The sequence below is a fragment of the Urocitellus parryii genome, chromosome 10 (genome assembly GCF_045843805.1).
Source record: "Urocitellus parryii isolate mUroPar1 chromosome 10, mUroPar1.hap1, whole genome shotgun sequence".
Lineage (NCBI taxonomy): Eukaryota > Metazoa > Chordata > Mammalia > Rodentia > Sciuridae > Urocitellus > Urocitellus parryii.
The window spans coordinates 126,790,129-126,811,123 of NC_135540.1; the positions used below are offsets into that span (position 1 = coordinate 126,790,129).

The following is a 20,995-nucleotide window of genomic DNA, read 5'->3' on the forward strand; positions in this document are numbered from 1 at the left end:
AGTCTGAAGGTTCGTGTGGAAATCTAATGCCTGCTTTAACTGGGGGCAACCACTGTTTGAGAAAGGCTTGATTTCAGTCATACACGTTCCGGAGACCAGGCAGAGATTTGCCAGGGTGACTTTCAAATAAACGCTAGCTTCTGAATCCACAGTCCTTGGGCCCCCGATGTGTTTCGGGTGCAGGAGTTGGGGGCATCTGAAGGGAACGGTGATGAGTTACTGGATGCTCCGTGTCCCCCCAGCAGGGGCTTGGGCAGCCGCCCGGAGCAAACCCACCAACCTTTCCCCAGCACCTGTATGACGATCGCGCTCCGGGATGAAGATCACAAGCACCTTCAGATCAGCTCAGTCCCTCACCAGACGGGAAAATGTGTCTGGTCTTCAGGATAACAGGAAGGGAAACTGCATCATCTAGGTACCCCATTTTTGCTTTTCAACACTCAGCAGGACCATTTATCCCTCTGGGGGGACCAGTGCTCTGCTCAGGGCCCAACCCAAAGGAGGCGCCCAGGAGATGTTTGTTGAGCTTACAGAAAACTCGAGTTGGGGTCAGTCCACTTTGAGAAGACAATGCTCATTCCTTCCCCAGGCCTTACCGTTCTACCCCATTTCCCACTTGGGTCCTCACAAGAAGCGGAGGAGGGATCCTTGGGGATCTTTTCTTTTTCATTTCCTGTCTGGCCTTGCACTGGGGAATGTTTTAGAGAAACTTGCACTAGTTTTAAAGAGAGTTACATGAATAAATAAAAATTTTCATACCCATTTATTCTAGCAAATTCAGAAAAGTAGCCAAATTAAACAGTCCCTTCTTACCTTCCGTATTCTAGGAACACCAACTAGATGTAGCCCCAACTCCATGATGATTCTAATTTCTGGGGGAGGGGTACAGAATGCTGACCATTTTTCAGGAATTGGGGTTCCCCAGGCTGGCTCTGTAAAGATCTGGGTTCAGGGCTGGGGTTGTAGCTCAGTGGTAGGGCACTTACCTAGCATGTGTGAGGCCCTGGGTTCGATCCTTAGCACCATATAAAGATAAATAAATAAAATAAAGGTATTGTGTCCAACTACAGCTACAAAAAAATATTTTTAAAAAAGATCTGGGTTTAAATTCTGATTCTGCCAATCTATGGCACATTATTTAAGCTCTTTCATTCAATCCTCCCTCATTTATAAAATATCGATGATAACGACACTGTAACGTCATTGTGTTTTGGTAAGGATCTAAGGAGATCATACATGTAAAGCACTTTCACACAACTGCCTTTTCTTGTTAATAGTAATATGAATAGTGGTAACATTACGCCTCTTCATCATTGGAGTGACACAACACAGGCTCAGGGCAGGGGTGAGTGTACTCTCCGCCAGTCCCACACCCTCACATTTTTTCATGTAGGCTGTATTAGTCAGGATGGGCTGAATTCAGCTACTATAACAAACAACCCTCAAATCTCAGTACCTTAACATGGCAATAGTTTATTCCTGGATCATGCAGTGTTCCCTGTGGACTCAAGGGACTGTCCAGGTAGCTGTCCACTCTGCCAGCTCTATAAGAGCTCAGCTCCACTTCAGCCTGTTTTATAAGCAAGGCTTAGCCTGAGTCTTGTCCTGCTGATACAAATAAATGACATGGAATAAAATCTTTGAAAGCCAGTGCTCTAGACCATCACATGCAAAAGAAAGAACAGCCCATCATTGACTTTCTTTTTCTGTACCAGGGATTGAACCCAGGGGCACTTAACCACTGAGTCACATGCCCAGCCCTTTTTATTTTTTATTGTGATACAGGGTCTCATTAAGTTGCTTTGGGCCTCAGCTAAGATGCTGAGGCTGGCTTTGAACTTGCGATCCTCCTGCCTTGGCCTCCTGAGCCATTGGGATTACAGGCATGTGCCATTGCACCCGGCTCAACCTTGACTTTCTAAAGACTGCTCTTTCCTTGGTGTGGCTTTGGTCCTATATAGACTGTATTTCCTTTCTTATGTTTCCATGGAGCTTATAATCGTCTGTTTCCCATGGCCACAAGGGAGTAGCCCTGCAGAGCTCCGCTCCTCAAAGCCCAGGCCCCTGGGGCTTAGCAGTGCCGGTTTCCTTGCAGGCACTTTAGACCCAGAGCCAGGAGGCTGTGGCTGCCCTCTTGGCTTCGAGGTCCCCCCTGGACCTTGGAAGGAAAATGGTTTCTCTGGAACCTTAACAGGAAGCCATCAAGGCCAGGGAACTCAAATCTCCACTTTGCCAATAAGAATGGCCCTTCGCCGTCCCCTTCTTTAGACCAGACGTCCCAGCCTAGGCTCCCTGCTGCAGCTTACAGTGTCTCCATACAGTTGGGAGCTTCATACCTCAAGTCAAAGGCATCGCCTGTCTTTGGGGCCACAGATTTAAATCTGAAAAATTGAAGGGACAAAGGTGACTGCTTAGTGCCACCCACACCTGCAATCCTGACAACGGAGGCTGCTGACCGCACAAAAATAGCTGAAGGGACAAGGGCAGATCTGTCACCTGTGGGTGAAGGGTGCTTTTTCCTGTGAAATCTCAATACCTCCCCTAGGGCATCGCAGGGTGGGTCTCTGGTATCTACTCTTTGGGATTTTACTCTTGAGAAATCACTCTGGCGACAGAACTGTTTGGCCTCCACAAGACGATGTCAAAGTCTCAGAATCCAGGACGCTGTAAGGCAGGATTCCAACCTCATTATTTCGAGGAATAAAGCTCATCCAAGGTGAAGTGTCCTCTCTCAGAACTCGAGCCCAGCTCAGAATGCCTTTTCTTTCCCCTTTGTTTTTGAAGCTAAGCAATTACTTCTTTCCAACGGGGAAAAAAAAAAATTGCGCTAATGCACAAAACTCTCGTTTTTCCCTTTCATTTATTTGAAATTGAACTTAACAAAGTCAGTTGCGAGCAGGCACTATATATGAGTAATGCTTTTTGTCCATAAAAGAGCATTGACTCAAATGGGACAGGAGTGCTGATTCTCTCTCGGCTTTGTGTGAGCGTCCATAATGACAAAGTACTCATGTCAGAGTGTATAATGAAACTATAAATTGTTTTCATGAATGCTCTGAATTTGGTCTTTTACGGGGCAAATTCAAAAGGTATTTCGTACCACATTTCACATGTGTGAATAACACCAGATGGTGCAATATATCCAATAAAAGTAGAGTCCTGGGTGGGCTCACGCCGGCTGCCACAGAGGGTGATGGTTAGGTGTGGGTGGTTCATGGTGCAGAGGATCGGGATGAAGAAATCCCCTAACCAGGAGGCAGGAGTTCTGGCCAAGTGCACAAGTGTTGGCGGAGAATTCAGGGTGGCCAAAATACTTAGCTCCTAAAACTAGTTTCTACTTTTGAATCATAGAAAAACTTGCACCTATCATGGTTAAGTTCATGAACAAATTTACAGCTGAGGAAACGTCTGCTGGGCTTTATGAGAAGGAGCAATCTATGCATGATTTATGGTCCAACTAAATTATTTTTAATAATATGTTCAATTTTAATTGTAGAAACCATTTGGGTTTATTTTTTTTTCTTTTGGTTTTATTTTTTAAATACATGATGGCAGAATACATCACAATTCTTATTACACAGGTAGAACAATTTTTCATACCTCTGTTTGCATATAAAGAATGTTCACACCAATTCATGTCTTCATACATGTACTTTGGATAGTGATGTCTATCACATTCCACCATCCTTGCTAATTTGGGTTTATTCTTGAAATTTTAGAAAACACAGAGAAGCAGAAAGGGAAATTTAAAAACTTGGGCAAATAATTTACCACCGAGTGATCATTTTTAGCAACATTTTTACACTACTTTAATTAAGTGTCTTTATATCACAGTCTTATCTGGATGTCTGCATCTTTCTGAAACAGAATTGGGGCCCAGCTAGACTTACCTCTGTGTGTAACTTAAAAGAATATTCTGCTTTAAACTCATTTGACAATTAAATTATTTTAATCTGTCCCAGTTTGTTGAAGTTCAAGAACACTCAAGGTTTTGATTCTGCCTCTCGGGGATAGCACATCGGGCCCTGTAGCTGCCTGTAGGCACAGTGTCACCTAAGGACAAATGTGCCCGGCTAAGTGCTCCCTCAAAACGCAGTCGGCAGCTTAGGCCCAGTGCCTGTTCCACCCAGGCCCTGAGCCACGGCTGACTGCTCTTGGCGCCTTGCTTTGCAGTACCTGGTGTGCAAGAGAAAGCTGGAGAGCAAGAAGGAGGCGCTGCTGATCCTGTCCAAGGAGCTGGACACCTGCCAGCAGGAGAGGGACCAGTTCAAGCTCATGGCCAATCAACTTCGAGAACGCCACCAGTCCCTCAAAAAGAAGTACCGGGAGCTGATCGTAAGTATGATGCCAACTGTGCCTGTCCCGTGCCCTCCACGGAGACAGGAAGGGGGTTGCATGGCTTCTGTCTTAAAAAATGATTGCGTTCAGCTGGATGTGGCGGTGCATCCAGTAATCCCAGCGGTTCAGGAGGCTGAGGAAGGAGGCTCACAAGTTCAAAGGCAGCCTCAGTGAAAGCGAGGCGCTAAGCACCTCAGCGAGACCCTGTCTGTAAATCAAATACAAAATAGGGCTGGGGTGTGGCTCAGTGGAGTGCCCCTGAGTTCAATCCTGGTATCCAAAACAAACAAACAAACAAACAAACAAACATGATTGCATTCAAACAGTTCCAAAGCGGAAACGTTGGTTGAAAGTTGCCACCCGTTTCTGCCCCGATCCAGTCCCACCTTTGGTGACAGGCATGTGCTTCTCGGCTGCCTGCTCTAGAGTCTCTGAACACACCCATGTGTACATACGTGCTTGTGTGTGTGACTACTTCCTTATTAATCCATTGATACGGACTTTTTAAGAGAGGATCTGTGTTGTAAGTCTGCTTTGATAAAGAGGCCATTGGCTACGTGTGACTCTTTAAATTTAATGCTGAATCAATTTGAATTAAACAAAGTAAGAAACTCACTTCCTCAGTCTTACCTGTCATGTTCCATGGGCTCAGACTCTGCAGGTGGCTGGTGGCTGCTGTGAGGGAGGGTGTGGACAGGGACACTCCCATGGTGGTCACCACACTGGGCCATCGGCAGAGGACATTTCCTCCCTGCTGTCCTGCCAGGCAGCATCTGGCCAGAGTTAGTCTAACACTTTGCCCTTGTTGCTCGGCACTTTATTTTGGTCAACTTTCTAGGTCATAGGTACGGATTTAACTCATTCGTTTAAACATTTGCATAGTAAGGATCTATCCAGATTTTTATAAGTTTTCCCTTATCTGGGGGCTTAAGATTTCTCCCTAGGTTATCATAAGGCAAGATTTTCGAGGGTGCCTTTTATCCCGAAGCAGAGAATACCAACTGCATGGTGGTGTTTTGCATTCTTGATTTTTATTTTTTCCTCACTGATGCAGTCTCTTTTGGAAGTGCAGACACGACTACGAACTTTTTACCATGGTTGGGGTCACTGAACTGCTCTAGAGTAGGGAAAAATAGAGAAGTTCCTCAGGTTTAAATAATGTTGACTTGTCCACGGAGCACATCCTTTGAGTATGTGATCAATGAGACTTACTTATTTCCCTGAATATTTATATTCCCCGAGGACCCTAAAGGGACAGGAATTCAGTCCTTAAAAGTCATAAAGTCTATCAGGACTGAAAGTTCTAATAGTGCTTTTTTATGTGGAGCAAATCCTACCCCCCCCCACATTATTCTGCTCATAGAGAACACTCAGGTGGTGGCTTCATGGGGGGAGGCCGTCACTGTCCCTTTGGTACTAACTACTCAAAAGAGGAATGCAAATGAAACTAAATATTATTTCAGTTTAGTCTCTGCTCAGAAATAATTTTGATAGAGCCTGGTTTTTAACTTTTTGTTCAGACAGTATATAGGTTTGGTCCTAATTGGAACAAACTGATTTTCCAAAATAATTCTGGCTCAGTTTACAGTTAATTTTTTTTTAAAGCATATTCGGGCTGGGGTTGTGGCTCTGTGGTCTAGAGTGCTCACCTAGCATGCATGAGGTACAGGGTTTGATCCTCCCACCACATAAATGTAAAATAAAGATATTGTGTCCACCTAAAACTAAAAATTTTTTTTTTTAAAAAAAAAGCTTACTTGAGTTTGCTTCAACACATAATTGATTGCAGGGTGGTAGAGGTGGGGAAGGTCTGAATTTATGTTCAGAGTTTGGTCAGTTGCTGGAAGCACAGAAGATCTATGTCCTATTTGCTTCTTTGTAGGATGGAGATCCGTCACTTCCCCCTGAAAAGAGGAAACAGGTAAGACTTCTTCCTTATCCTGGTAACTCTTGGCTTATTAACATTATTGTCGTCTTTTGCAATTGAGAGGATCATCAAAGCCTCCCTAAATGGGTTATCCTTAAATATGATATTTGGCCAAATATGTCCAAAAACAGCTGGTTAAACTTTCCTTCACTCCGGCATTGTTCTGTGCTGGACGTGCCCCCCTTATAGGTTAGTGTGCCCCAGATGGTGGGATGTCCATGGTGGTATGTCCCGTGTCATGGAAAGCCTCTGCACTTGAGAAGGTCTTCAAACTGGAGCTATCAACAAGGACACAGGAACTGTCTGTCCATTCTTGGCTGGAATGGTCACCAAAATCCTGTGTTGATTGAAGAGTGTCAATGACCGTCGTATATATGATACCTGTTCATTGAAGATTTACCAGGTGCCGCATGTAGAATCCATGCTGGTGGACATTAGACCCAATACATCCCCCCCCACACACACACACACACTTGCACACACACTTTCACACAAGTGCACCCACACCCACACCACGACTTTTATTCTGAAACAGCAACCCAGTCCTGTGGTCACCCTCAGTCATTCAATGCTGCGTCCTTCCTTCCTCCTTCCTGGTTGATGGGATTAGTTTGTAATGTTCCACATTTGAGCCAAAGTCTAATTTTCCTGTGGAGCTAATTGATGTTTTTTTTCCCCTAAGTAAAGTCCCATGGAAATTCATCATTACTGTTTAAACCTGAAGTCTGTACTCCCGAGTCGCTGGTGTAGTTGGTGACTGTGAGGAGTCCTCTTCGCTGTGACTTTTGTTGGCTGGTTTTCACGAGGGATTCTGACAGTCTTAGGTGAATTCACGCTCTGTGACTTTATAGTAAAGCATTTACACTGAGGAGGAGCTGATGGATTCCAGAAAATCTGTCAAGCTGCCTTCCTGCAGTTCCAAAAATACAAGCGCAAGGTCCCAAACGTTGCCATTGTCATTTTTAGTGCAGCATCTGGTTTCTGTCCCTTCAGGGTTTGGCATGGTGGCAGGAGCTGGGGCTCCCTCTTCCTGGTTGGAGCCTTCGAGTGGCGAGGTGACTAGGGTGTTTGGAGATGCAAGTGACAGAAATGCTAAACTGCATAACCCCAAAGAAACCCATGGCCTTGCATAAACAGAAGCTCCCACATGGTGCAGGCTCCAGGGCCGCAGGATCTGGAGTCTCATGAACTTGCCAAGTCCCTGTTTTCTCTGTGGTGCCACATTTAGCCATAAAAATACAGGGCTTCCAGGGAGAGTTGAATTTCAGAGAGCCAGGGAAAACCTTTTCAGTATAAAATTGTGTCCCATGCAATGTTGGGGACATACTTACACTAAAATGTATTTTACATCCATCTGGAATTCAAATTCAGCTGGGCATTCTGTATTTATGACACAGCTCAATCATTGGCAAGGGTCAGGCCAGCGTCCTCTTGTTCTTAGAATCTGCTGCCTTCTTGGCTGGTTCCCCTGAGCAGAACAGAAACCCCCGCCCTCGCCTCCAGCCTGCTTGGGCCAGGGTAGGAAATGCACCCAGTGACCGTCAGTGACCTTCAGCAGGGAGCACTCACCTGGCTCAGACTGGTCACCTGAGATGGAAGGGCTGTCAGAGGTCAGCAGGGACTTCCTCCAAGCTCTGTGGCCTAGGGAGGCTCCTCTGGGTGTCCATGTCTCAGCTTTCTCATTCATAAAATGGGGACAAATATGGTGCCCACCCCCTTGAAGGCTGTAAGGGACAGATGGGATGACGCGGGCCTAGCTCTCGGCACAGTGCCTGACCCCAGGTGAGCAGCGGCACGTGCTAATTACCCTCTTCCTCTCATCAGCCCTTTTTGTTTTTTTAAATTCTAATTTGTTAGATATGATAGCAGAATGCATTAGAGTTCATATTACTCATATAGAGCACATTTTTTCATATCTCTGTTGTACACAAAGTAGATTCACACCAATTCATGTCTTCCTACAGGGACTTAGGGTAGTGATGTCCAGCTCATTCCAACATCTTTCCTACCCCCAAGCTCCCTCCCTTTCCCTCCCACCCTTCTGCCCTATCTAGAGTTCATCTTTCCTCCAATGCTCCCCCTCCCAATCCCACTATGAATCAGAGAAAACATTTGGCACTTGGTTTTTTGGGATTGGCTAACTTCACTTAGCATTATCTTCTCCAACTCCATCCATTTACCTGCAAATGCCGTGATTTTATTCTCTTTTAATGCTGAGTAATATTCCATTGTGTATAGATACCACATTTTTTTATCCATTCATCTATTGAAGGGATCTAGGTTGGTTCCACAATTTAGCTATTGTGAATTGTGCTGCTATAAACATTGATGTGGCTGTGTCCCTGTAGTATGCTGTTTTTAATTCCTTTGGGTATAGACTGAGGAGCAGGATAGCCGGGTCAAAAGATTGTTCCAATCCCAGGTTTCCAAGGAATCTCCATACTGCCTTCTATATTGGCTGCACCAATTTGCAGTCCCACCAGCAGTGTATGAGTGTGCCTTTTTCCCCACATTCTCGCCAACACTTATTGTTTGTATTCTTGATAGCTGCCATTCTGACTGGAGTGGGATGAAATCTATGGTAGTTTTGATTTGCATTTCTCTAATTGCTAGAGATGTTGAACATTTTTTCACACATAGAAGAAAGGGTAGGCCCAAATCTCCATCATGTCAGATTAGGCCCCAACTTCCTTAATAAGACTCCTGTAGCACAAGATTTAAAATCAAGAATCAATAAATGGGATGGATTCAAACTAAAAAGCTTCTTCTCAGCAAAAGAAACAATCAGTGAGGTGAATAGAGAGCCTACAGAAGGGGAGCAAATTTTTTACCACTTGCACATCAGATAGAGCACTAATCTCTAGGGTACAGAAAGAACTCAAAGACCTCAACATGGATAAAACAAATAACCAATCAATAAATGGGCCAAGGAACGGAACAGACACTTCCCAGAGGTGATGTGCAGTCCGTGAGCCCTCTGTAAGCGATTGCACATTACATGTTGGTCTGTCCATCATGGCTCTTGGTCACACATACTGGCCTTGCAGGGACCCTCTTGTTGCACTTGTAGCTCAAAGTAACTTGGGCCAAGAGCAGGTTCTTCAGAAGGGCCGGTTGGGCAGCCTTCATGGGAGGCCGACATGTACTGGCCTCAGGAGCAGGAACGGCAGGGCTCAGGTCTCCAGGTCCCCCCTCTGCTCTCATCTCTCCGTTTCCATCCATCATCCTTTATGTATTTATTTTATTTTTTGGTATAGGGAATTGAGCCCAGGGGTACTTAACCACAGAGCCACATCTCCGGCCCTTTTTACTTTTTATTTTGAGACAGGGTCTTGCTAAATTGATGAGGCTAGCCTCTAATCTTTGATCCTCCTGCCTCGGCCTCCCGAATCATTGGGATTACAGGCGCACACCAGCGTGCCCGGCTCATCATTTCTTTGAATGGCCCCACTTGCTCCTCAGAATGGGAAACGTGGCTGCCAACCACCCTGGAGCTGCAGACCCACACCTTTTCCCACGAAAATCAGCCTGCCCCTGGGTCTCAGGGGAGATCCCACAGGCCATGCTCAGGCCAGAGTCTGATTTCAGAGCCAGACAAGTTTGGTCAGTCTTCCTGTAGCTAGAAGGCCGCTCCTCCCATCGCATGGAAAGGGGCGCTGAGCACAAGTGTCCCGATCATCTGCTCTCTGACCGCAGCCCGTGTCACCGTTTACTCTTGCTGTTCTGTGGATGCCAAGGCTGGTCTCGTTTCGTTCCACCCAGCCGTGTGGGGTAGGTCCTGTAATTATTAGTGCTGACCCAGGGGAAGGGGGTGCCCCTGGAGGTCCAGGAGGTTACACACCAGAAGTGACATGTCATTAGCAGTGGAGCCGAGTGGGGCCCTGCAGTGTGCTCAGAGCTCCTGCTGGTGACAGTGGGACTCAGCCCTCAGTGGGCACTTTGTGAGTGTCCAGTGCTGGTTTAGACAGGAGGGACATGAGAGTGGAAGAAGTCCAGCCCAGAGCCCTGGGTCCATTGCCGGGCCTTGGTCATCCACTGTCACTCACGCCTCCTGTCCTGGCAGCAAATTTTATTAGGATCCCCATTATTCCCCGAGGTGTGCTGATTCAGGAGATCGATAGCACAGTCCTCCTGACTCCAGGAGGGACACTGTGATCAGACAGGAAACAAAGTCATTAAAATATATTAGATGTTAAACGGCAATCAGTGCAAAGGAGAGAAGAACTGTAGCCAAAGGTAGAGGGGCAATTCTGGTAAGGAACAGGGACAGTACTTAATATGTAGTAGGGACATCGTCCTAGGATTAGGAATAAGAATCACCGCCCTTTAAGATACTCCTTTTCTTTTTTTTATTTGTAAAAATTATTTTTAGTTACAGATGGGCACAATACCTTTAATTAGTATTTTTTGTGGGGTCTAACCCAGGGCCTCCCGCGTACTAGGCAAGCGCTCTACCACTGAGCCACAACCCCAGCCCAAGGCATTTCTTAAATTTCATTTTCTGTTAACTTATTTCGGCCCGGCTGGTCTTTGGTGAGTGGTGTCCTCTTTATAGCTTAGTCTGGGGAAGAAAACATAGCATCAGACTTTTAGGTGCTGGGTGCAGGGAACTTTCTGTTGAGCCAGAAGCAGGCAGCTGTGGGGTGTGTGTGCAGGCGGGAAGACGAGGCAGTTATTTTCTAAGCTGTGTCATCAGCTGGAAGTAGGTGGACGCACACAGCTGGCCTGGCTGCTGTCCTTACGTACTCAGAATACATACGTATCCCGAAGGCAGAGCAGCCGTGACATGTTCACCAGCCCAACCCCCCTCCCCAGCTGCAAAGCAGATGCCCCTTGGATAAGTGGGAGGATCTAGAACAGAACCAGCTGCCAGGCTAACAGATGTGACCTGGAGGCCACAGGAGGCCCGTGTTGGCAAGGAGGAGATGCCACCGAGCACCCTCAGCTGCCTTGAAACTGGTGGTGTTGCTTGACTCGGGAGGAGGCTGTGACCTCTCCCCACGGGTTCCTCCCGGTTCTTTTCTTGACTTGAAGGGTGAAATGGCTGAGATAACTCCTTGGTGCCCCTCTGTCTTTCTGTCATCTCTGTCTGGGTGGCTCTTGACTCTCATGAAACAGAGAGGCCCTTGAAGCTGTTGAAGCTGTTGAAAGCCCTGGTCTGTGCTCTAGACGAGGCGAGACTCCATGGCCAGGAGAGATCTGCCTACTGCTACGTGGAGTCACAGACCCCTGCGGGCCATCCAGGGGTCCCGGCAGCCTGTGGACTGCGTTGAGTCCTGACTGTAGCGAGGTTTTCCTCACGTACAGGTGGGGAGCAGTACCACATTCTTAGTCTTTGTGGTGCTTTTCAGAGACCATGTATATGTGCATGTCCGTGTGTATGTGATCTCCCAACTCTCTTCTGAAGCCACGTGACAGTGTGTCTCTCATGAAGTCTCAGGACAGCGCCTGGTGGCAGTAAATGACAAGGACTTTGATTCTAGCATGTAGTTGCATGGATTCAAATTTAACCCTCCCACTTGCTGCCTGGGTGATCTTGAGCAATCAGTGGAACCTCTCTGGACTTCAAAATGGACATGATAATGAAACATATCCGTAAAGCTCTTAGGAACTGGTAATATTTATAATGCTCATTGCCTGGTGGTTAGTGAGTGCTTGGTGAATATTGGTTGTGCAAGATCTTTTCCTGTGCCTTACCCCAGCGCACACAGTAGGCTAGCAGGACACAGTAGGCTAGCAGCAGGACTAGAACTCAAGCCCACCCACATGCAGTCTGGCATCCAGGTCAGGTTTGGGGTTCTTTGATGCATAGAACAATGGAATGGGGAGGAAGCATAGTCAACCATCAATCCAGCCATTCCGGAAGCCTCCAAATTAAATGCCCTGTCCACTTAGGAAACTGGAGACCCACAGACCAGCTGGGGATCCCACGCTGGGCCCATCTTCCTTCCGGCGGCCACCAGGATCTGGCCGTGATTTTCTTTTCCTGCTTTTTAAAATCTCCTCCTCAGGGGACAGACTAGAACTTTAATGTTTATAGTTCTAGAAATGCAGTTGCCGGGCTTTCTTTGGGAGCTTGGAATCCTTTTTTAAAACAACTCAATTTCCAATGGCAAATCATCCGGTAAAGAAGCTGTGAAGGAATCGTGACAACAGCGATGGCACTAATAGCCTCTCAGGGGACATTGAAATGAAAACGTCTCCTCGTCACTCCAGGCAGAACCGCGCTGGGCGCGCCCCTGTGTGCTGCCGCCAGAGATCACCCCGAGATCTCAAACGACCCTTCACATGTTTTCCTTTTGCTAAACAAGCAGCTCCACAAAGGGGGGTTAAAGTGTCTTGGGCTAATCTTCTCAGGAGTTGGGGTCCTTTCTGGTCACAGTGGCACATTTTCCCTCTGCAAACTCCTCCTTGAAGGAACAAACGCCTCTTGAAGGTCTTTGTCTTGTCCCCACTTGAATCTGAGCGGCTGTACCAAGGGAGGCGTCTTGCTTCCTTGCCACGGCAAAGCGATGGCTTATTTATATGGTGACATGCACAAGTTGACAACCCTGGAGAAAGCAGGATACACGGTGGCCCTCTGGGATGCGAGGGAGCCTTTTATTGGGGTAGAAAGGTCTTCTTGGTCAAGCGTACCTCCGTCCCCCGTGACAGCGAATCAGAGTGACTTTGTGTATGTGTCCTGGTTTGATGCTCAGAACCTAAACTACCTTCAAAGACCTCTAGTGCTTTGAGATGGATCTTTTCGCGACACTTTGAAAGACACAACTTAACCGCTACACCAGGGAAACGAGGAGGAAATCTGAGGTCCGGCTGCTCAGAGCGCCCCCAAATCATATCGACACCAACTTCAGTCTGAGCACCAGAGCACCTTCCCATAAGCCATTTGGATCCTGGCGATGATTTTGTAAGAGAAGCAGGAGCACACACCCCCCCCCCCCCCCGCACCCAGTTTAATGTGAGGAAATTTGAGCTCACAAAGTCTAGAGAACTTGGGAGCTATCAAGGGAGTTGCTGAGAGCCGGTAAGTTGCAGAAGCCGGATCGTAATGACCAGAATTAAGCTAACATTTATCTAAATAGCACCCCCCACACCACCAAAGGGGGGAAACTGCCAATGCATTCATTAGCAAATGTGTGTTCTGAGAGAGAGGGGTGGGCTGCTGATGGTTCCCGCCAACAGCCATGCACAACACAAGCTCCCTGTGTGGTCTTTGGTAAATAAGAAAGCTGTCCTGGCAGCAGAGGTTTGGGCAGTTGCTGTGAATTGGGGGGCCCTTGCTCAGAGAAGCAAGCTCCGCCCAACTGCTGTTCACTTGGGACTCACCGTCAGAGGGAAGCAGCCGAGGAGACACTGCAATTAAATTTGCTATCAATCACACCTTTCAAGGAGACTCCATGTATCATCAAACATTTTTTTTTAATGCATTCTTGCTTAATCTTTGCCCTGTTGAAGGGGTGGATTTAAGAGGCCAGGGTGTCAACCTTTTTAATACCAAGTAGTCGAGCAGCCTTTGCTAAATCTGTGGTCTCTCTCTCTCTCTTTTTTCCTGATTCTTCTTGAGGAAGTGCCTAGATCAAGGGGTTTGCTTGTCTTGTCTTTTTTCTCTCTTTCTCATTTTCTAGTTCCCTTTCTGATTTGTAAGTCTGCAGATTGAGAGGCCTGTTACAGGAATTTGTGGTCTGTCTCGTTTCATGTTGTGATGTGGGATAATTTTTTCCATGGTTGGGTTATTCGAAATGTGTCTCTCTAATAAATTCCAAAGATTCAGGATGACTGAGGGATTGTTCCTTTCTTCTCCCAGCCTTGGTCTGAACTGTGTAAGGACTCAGGTGAGAACCTGTGTCCCTTCTGCCAGACTCCTGTTCCCAGTCTGGAAGAGTGCAAGGTCAGAAGCCTCGTCTCCACCTGCTCTGATTTTCTCTGCTGGGGAGGCTGAGCTTCTCCCCACCCCGCCCTCTTAGGTTTGGTGATGGCAGCCTGCAAATTTAAATAACAAAAGACAGAGCCCAGGAGGGAAAAAAGCACACAATTTTATTAATATTTAATGTCCAATGGGAGTTTGCTGAAAAGAAGTAAAACTCAAAGAAGTGCTAGACGTGGAGCTAATATTACCGTCCTAAAAAAAAAGACAGGTAAGTTGGGCTTTGGGGACTAATTGTGGGAAAGTGACTAGAAACATATTGGGGAAAAAAAATCATGAGAACTAAGGGTTACGTTAGTAATGTTTATGAAAGTTCCCCCGTGTCCACTCTGACCCTCCGTCTCTGGCGAGCAGTCTTTCTAGGCACTGGACAGAGGGACATCTTCACAATCGGAAGTTTATGCTCCAGTTTTAGGCAGAAAAGAGGGTGTGTAGCGCTCTTCCTGGATCTGTCAGTCAGCGGCCACCTTCAGCTCACAGTAACACTGTGGCCGTGTTCTGGTTTGGACCTGAGGCGTCCTCCCAAAGCTCCTGTGTTCTTGCGGGAATGTTCAGAGGTGAAGTGATCCCATCGGGAGACCCACAACCTATTAATCCATCCCAGTCCGAATGCACAGACTGGTGGCCCCGAAGGCCAGTGGGGCCTGTCCTGGAAGAGCTCATCTCCCCTGGGCCCCTGTCGGCCTCCTGGACACCAGGAGCTCAGAAGCTTCCTCCCCCAGTCCCTGCCATGATGTTCTACCCCCCTGGGGCCCCAAGCAATGGTGATGGCCAGCCGTGCACCGAACCCATTAAATCTTGAGCCAAAGTAGACTTTTCCTCCTTTCAGCTGGCCTTGCCTGGTACTTTGGTTACAGCAATGGAAAGCTAGATGGTAATAGTGTATGATTTGGGGGGGCCTATCCTGATGTCCCTCTTGTCCATCTTTTCATTTTTAACAGCAGGCGCAGAAATGAAATTTAGTAGGTCCTTTTCTCCCCATGTGAAATATTTAGGGCTGTCTCTTACAGCTAGTATCCTGAAATCTCCTCTTATGAGCCAGTGTCTGTTCCCTAACCATTGAGATCGGAATCCTTAATAGCCATGGTCAATGCCAAATATGATGATAATTATATTTAAAAGTTGCCCATCATTTCTTCTAAGTGTAAAAATCATGTGGCATCTCATCAATGTCTAGAGCAACTCAATTCACAATAGCCAAGGTATGGAACTCACCAAGGTGCCCTTCAACAGATGAATGGATAAAGAAAATGTGGTACATACACATAAAAAGGAATGAGATTATGGCATTTGCCTGTAAATGGATGGAACTGGAGACTATCATGCTAAGTGAATAAGCCAATCCTCAAAGAAACCAAAGGCCAAATGTTCTCTCAGATATGCGGATACTGTCGTACAACAATGGGGCGGGGAGGGAAGAATAGAGGTTCACTGGATTAGACCCAGGGGAATGAAGGGAAGGGGAGTTGGGAATGGGAAAGACAGGAGAATGAATCAGACATAAATTTCCTATGTTCATATACGAATGCAAGACTAGGCTAACTCCACATCCTGTACAACTACAAAAATGGGAAGTTATGCTCCATGCATATACGATATGTCAGAATACACTCTCCTAAAAAACATTTTATAGAATAAAAAAAAATCATATGGCATCTATGGTACAAACTGTTCTAACATATTTTGTGCCACTTGTAGGGGAACTGGAGGGGTGGTAGAGCAAGAGCTGGAGTTTACCCTGCAGCGGGAATTCCAGAGAAGAATTCCAGTGAGGCTCTCTGCACAGACGTTGCCTAGAGGTTGGGGCGGGAGCCAGCTGCTCCCTGGTCCCTGGGCTCTGTTTCCCTCCACCTGTCAGGATGTGTGGTTGTCACCCCTGTGCACAGAGCATTCCAGGCACCCCACTTCCCATGGTAGGAACTGGTTTTAGTGAGCAGCTGTGGCACACCTCCCTGTGGGAGGGGTCCAGCTGCTCCCTGTCGGAGGAGATGTTCAGAGAGCACAGCCCGAGGCCCCACTCTGTGTCCACCAAACCCCCTCTCCCTTCCCCAGCACAATTGTAATCGACAAACCCCTGGCTAGAAAGAGTGACTTACATGTTTGGATTCTCTAGTCGACTCCACTATATTTGTATGCCTCTATTATCAGGGCGAAAATATCAACTTTTAATGTTGGCCCTGGCTGGATCGAATGTTCAAGAGGCCTCTTTGTGGATCATGGCATGTTTTGCTATCGATGCCGACCTCTGCCCAGAGATGGGGGGAAATGATCCCTGGTGCTGCTGCCTTCCCTGGGAAACCCTTCCTAGACTCCTGCCACTCCCCCCGACATCTCCCCTGCACGGTGCTGCTGTTCTAAACCGATGGTCACCGAGTCCTTCTCAATAACACGGAGACAAAACGCTCTGCATAGCTGATGAATTATAAGCAGGCGCCGTGCATTGGTTTGATGGATGGCTGAGTGAGAGTGTGTGAGTCACGGGTGTTATTTTTGGTCAGAAGAATTGTGTGAACTTTCCTCCTCTATTCCGAGTGCTTTGAAATGTACGGCTTTTCTTTCTTTCTTTATTCTTTTCTTCTTTTGTTCTTTAAGGTGTATGTCAAGGAATTAGGTACCATATCAGAATAGTCATTTTCTAGTTTTCAGAGTTATTGTTTTGGAGTTGAGGAGGTGGAAGGGTTGAATAGAAAAGAATTGTGTGTTGACAGGTAATCCAGTCTGTTAAATGTAAAAGAAAATTACAGTCACCTGCTTTAAGGTAGTGGCTCCTCCCCCAGTGCATTGTATCCCAGGGTCAAGTTTAAAATGGGGGTCGGGGTAGGGGGAAGATTGAGATGAACTGACTTGGAGGCAGAGGGATTTATCTTTTTCATACCTTTATTTTATTTATTTATTTTTATGTGGTGCTGAGGATCGAATCCAGTGCCTCACCTATGGTAGGTAAGTGCTCTACCACTGGGCTACCCACCCCCTGGGGTTTTAATTGAACATTATTTAGTGGATAATATAGAAATGCCTGACTTTAACCAGATGAGATGATGTGTGCCTGTAATCCTGGTGGCTCAGGAGGCTGAGGCAGGAGGATTGCAAGTTCAAAGCCAGCCTCTGCAACTTAGTGAGGCCCTGAGCAATTCAGTGAGACCCTGTCTCTAAATAAAATATTAAAAAAAGCTGGGGGGCTGGGGATGTGGCTCAAGCGGTAGCGTGCTCACCTGGCATGCGTGTGGCCCGGGTTTGATCCTCAGCACCATGTACAGACAAAGATGTTGTATCCACCGATAACTAGAAAATAAATATTAAAAAAAATTCTCTCTCTCTCTCTCTCTCTCTCTCTCTCTCTCTCTAAAAAAAAAAAAAAAAAAAAAAAAAAAAAGCTGGGGATGTGGCTCCATGATTAAGCACCTCAGGTTCAATCCCCAGTACCAAAAAAGAGAAAGAAATGCCTGACTTGACTTTGGTAGAGTTCTTTTCGGCCAGGCTGCAGAGTACATAACGTTCGATCATCACTGTGGGGTTTCCAACTTGCTGTTTCCTGAAGCAGCCAGGCCTCTGCCCCGGGTTTCTCTGGAATCTTCCACTGCTGTTTATGCAGACACCTGTTCTGATTTAGTATCTAGATACCTGGGAGCATCCTTCAACTCATTGCTTTTCAAAGTGAGGCCCACGGACCAAGGCAGACTGCAACCTAATTGTTTCTGGTTTTTGATAAGATGGTGCAGAAACTGAGAGTCGGTGTTCTGAGGCTTTTCTAGCAATCTGACAGCATGCTTTTATGTCTTTTGAATCCAACAATAAACACTTGAAGTTTTATCTTGATGTCTTCTTAAATTCATTTTCCTAGTAATTCGTGTTTATTGCATTTTACAAAAGTCTCCATCAGTGATGGATTAGAGGAAGGGATGGGGTCTTGTACCACTGATGGGCTGAGCTATTCGGGGTCAGCTACTGCACTTAGAGTGGTGAGTGCAGGGTCTTCTCCTCTGCCCGAGGGGCACAGGCCGTTACTGATTCAAAAAGGGGAGGTTAGGGGAGCTCTCGACTTCTTTATTGTTCATTTTTTGTCCTTTATTAGTGTTTTTTTTTCTTCTTTTCTCCGGATCCTTCCCACTGTTGAGGAGAAGCCTCCTGGGGGGCGGGGGGATTTTGCAGTCTCCTCCAGGTGACGATGCGGAGGTCGTCCTGGCTGCAGGTGGCAGCTGGCCCTGGACAGAGCCAGCTCAGGGTGGCTCCTCCCGGGACAGTCCCTCCTGTCTGGTGACCTGTCCTAGTGGTGAGGGAGTGTGTTTGCTCCTGCAGGAGAGGACAGTGAGCTCACGTCTGGGGACGTCTGCAGTGCTGTGGGGGAGAGGCTGAGGCCACTTGCTGGGGAGACTTTGAGCTCAGGGAAGAGAGCCGGAGGCCAGTCTGGACTCCGCTGCGGCCTGGGACGGTTCCTTCAAACGGAAGCTTGAGGTGCAATGGGGAGGGGGAGACGGAAGCCAGGTGGCCCTTCCCCTGCCTGGAATGTTGTCCTGGGTGCCCACGAGGCTTGTGCTCAGGCTTGTGCTCTCTTGGTCAAGTCTCCGTTTCAGTGTGGCCCCCTCTCCCCTCTCTCCGCCGGCTTTGTTTTTCTTTGGGGCACTTAATATGCAACTTGCTGTCTTTATTTATCCTAATTTAATGTCATTAATTAGGTGCTCGTTGACAAGGGCCAGGGGTTTCGTCTGCATTGCTCAGTGCTCTCTCTCCAGATCTAATACATGGCCTGGTGCTCGAGAGATGCTCAGTGAACCCTCGTTGTGTAAATAAGTGATGGCTAATGAGCAGGGAGGGCAGGCCACAGGCAGCCAGTGTGTCCAAGGGGGCACCAGCTGCTTCCCCACAGCTGTCTACCAGGTACTTGTTGGAGCTCCTGAAGGGCCTCAGTCAAGGAGGTGATCAGGCTTTAACCAGCACCTACTGTGTGCCAAGCACTGAAGTGACAGAGGGTCACATGTGTGTTCTTCGCTGTTTTACAGACGAGGACACTCAAGGGTTAGGAACTTGGGCCAGGTGACCCAGCCCAGTTAGAGTCTATGTGGTTCTACCCAGAGAAGTTTCCACACGCCGCCCGTCACTGTGGCTCTTGGTCCTCTGCTTTCCTACTATGAAATGGGAATTCATTGTCCTCCTGTTTCACCAACTTTTTTTCTCTCTCTCTTTTTTTTTTTTTTTTTTTTAGAAAGAGAGAGAGAGAGAGAGAGAGAGAGAGAGAGAGAGAGAGGGAGGGAGAGAGAGAGGGAGGGAGGGAGAGAGAGAGAATTTTTTAATATTTCTTTTTCAGTTTTCGGTGGACACAACATCTTTATTTTATTTTATGTGGTGCTGAGGATCAGACCCAGCTCCCGGCTCATGCCAGGCGAGTGCGCTACTGCTTGAGCCACATCCCCAGCCCCTCACCAATGTTTTGTCTCATAAGAGTGATCTGGGAAAATTAGAACCCAAATAGTGTAAGATATGCATTTTGTAAAAATGGGGGTGCAAAATTAGCCTGTGTGGCTAAGTAATGCTCCAGCTAAGAGAGGCACCCGAGCCAAATCCCACCCATGGGGACCACTGTGTTTTCCAGCCAAGGCTCAGGCCGGGCCCTGGCTTTGACTCTTGGCCCTTGGTGTCCTTGTTCGCCATCCCTCCCTGGGCTGAGGACATAGCAGCCTCCAGACTCGGCTTCCGGACCCTCCGACAGGGCATCCACTGGGCGCTGGGGAGAGGTCAGCAGAGAACACAGTTCCTTGCCCTCATGGAACTTCTGTTTAGCAGGGAGCGGGGCAGGGCAGAGACAGTAGGCAAAAAGCCCCGAAGTAGATCACATGGCGTGTTAGGAGATGGCAGGCCTCTGGGAGAAAGGACGGCCCAGGGGAAGGTCGCGGTACTCAACTGAATGGTCCAGGTGGCCCCTGTTGGGCGGTGACTTCTGAGCAGCATCCTGAAGGTGTCAGGGAATGAGCAGGCGGGCTGTGAGGGCGATCCCCGTCCTGGGAGAGGACAGAGGATGTCACCATGCTGAGATGGGGTCATGCCTGACTCCAAGGGAGGAGAGCGTGGGGGAGGCAGGGGACCCCGAGGGCAGAGGCAGCAGGACATCCCTCCCATACTGCCTCCATAACCCTGCACTCCCTGAAGACCCGACATCGACGTCATTGGAGACGCAGCCACCTCCTCTGGCTTGGTCTCCCAGCATCCCTGGATGTGGTTTCTTCAGCTGCAACATGAAGGGAATCTATTCAGCCCTCTCTGCAGTCCCCCACCCAGGCCTGAGGCAGGCTGGCTCCTGTCCCCTTCCTTCTTCCCCTGAGTCTTTAGGACACCTGCTCATACGCAGGTCCTATAGGGAGGCACAAGAGGAGCCGAGGAGGGGAACACTTGGCTTTTTGCTGGTGGTGTCCTTGCTAAAGCTGAGAAGGAATGTGATCGGCAAGGCGAGAGGTGGGGCAGGCCGCTCTCGCAAAAAGAAGAGTGTCCTGTAGAACAGAAAGCCACGAGAGCGAGCCACGAGCCACAGTGGGACGGAAGCAGGTAGCTAGTGGGTGGCCAGGAGCTCCAGGGAACCTGGAAGAGGCCGCGGCGGGCAGTCTGGGAGGGGGTGGAAGTGCATGGAGGAGGCAGCTGGCTGGCAGGGCCTCCCACGTGGCCATAGAGTGCAGCTCAAGGGAGGCGTGGCGTCCTGGACACGGGCATGGAAGCCAGGGTCCTGGCTATGGCTTCCCTGGAGCTACAACAAGGGGACAGGGAGGGGAATCAGCCCAGGACTGAAGAGTCACCTCGGGGTCCTGATTTCAGAAGCTGTC

The 20,995-nt window shown here is 47.9% G+C and overlaps 1 protein-coding gene across 3 annotated transcripts in view; it reads left to right on the top strand.

Annotated features, from left to right (window-relative positions):
• Nucleotides 1-20,995, top strand: part of Ccdc149 (coiled-coil domain containing 149) — a 91,558-nt gene that overhangs the window by 26,809 nt on the left and 43,754 nt on the right. For all 3 annotated transcript variants that reach the window (XM_026403777.2, XM_026403760.2, XM_026403769.2), the window contains exons 2-3: nucleotides 4,174-4,335; nucleotides 6,221-6,259. In XM_026403777.2, the coding sequence (XP_026259562.2) occupies nucleotides 4,174-4,335; nucleotides 6,221-6,259 (201 nt within the window). The remainder of the gene's footprint in view (nucleotides 1-4,173; nucleotides 4,336-6,220; nucleotides 6,260-20,995) is intronic.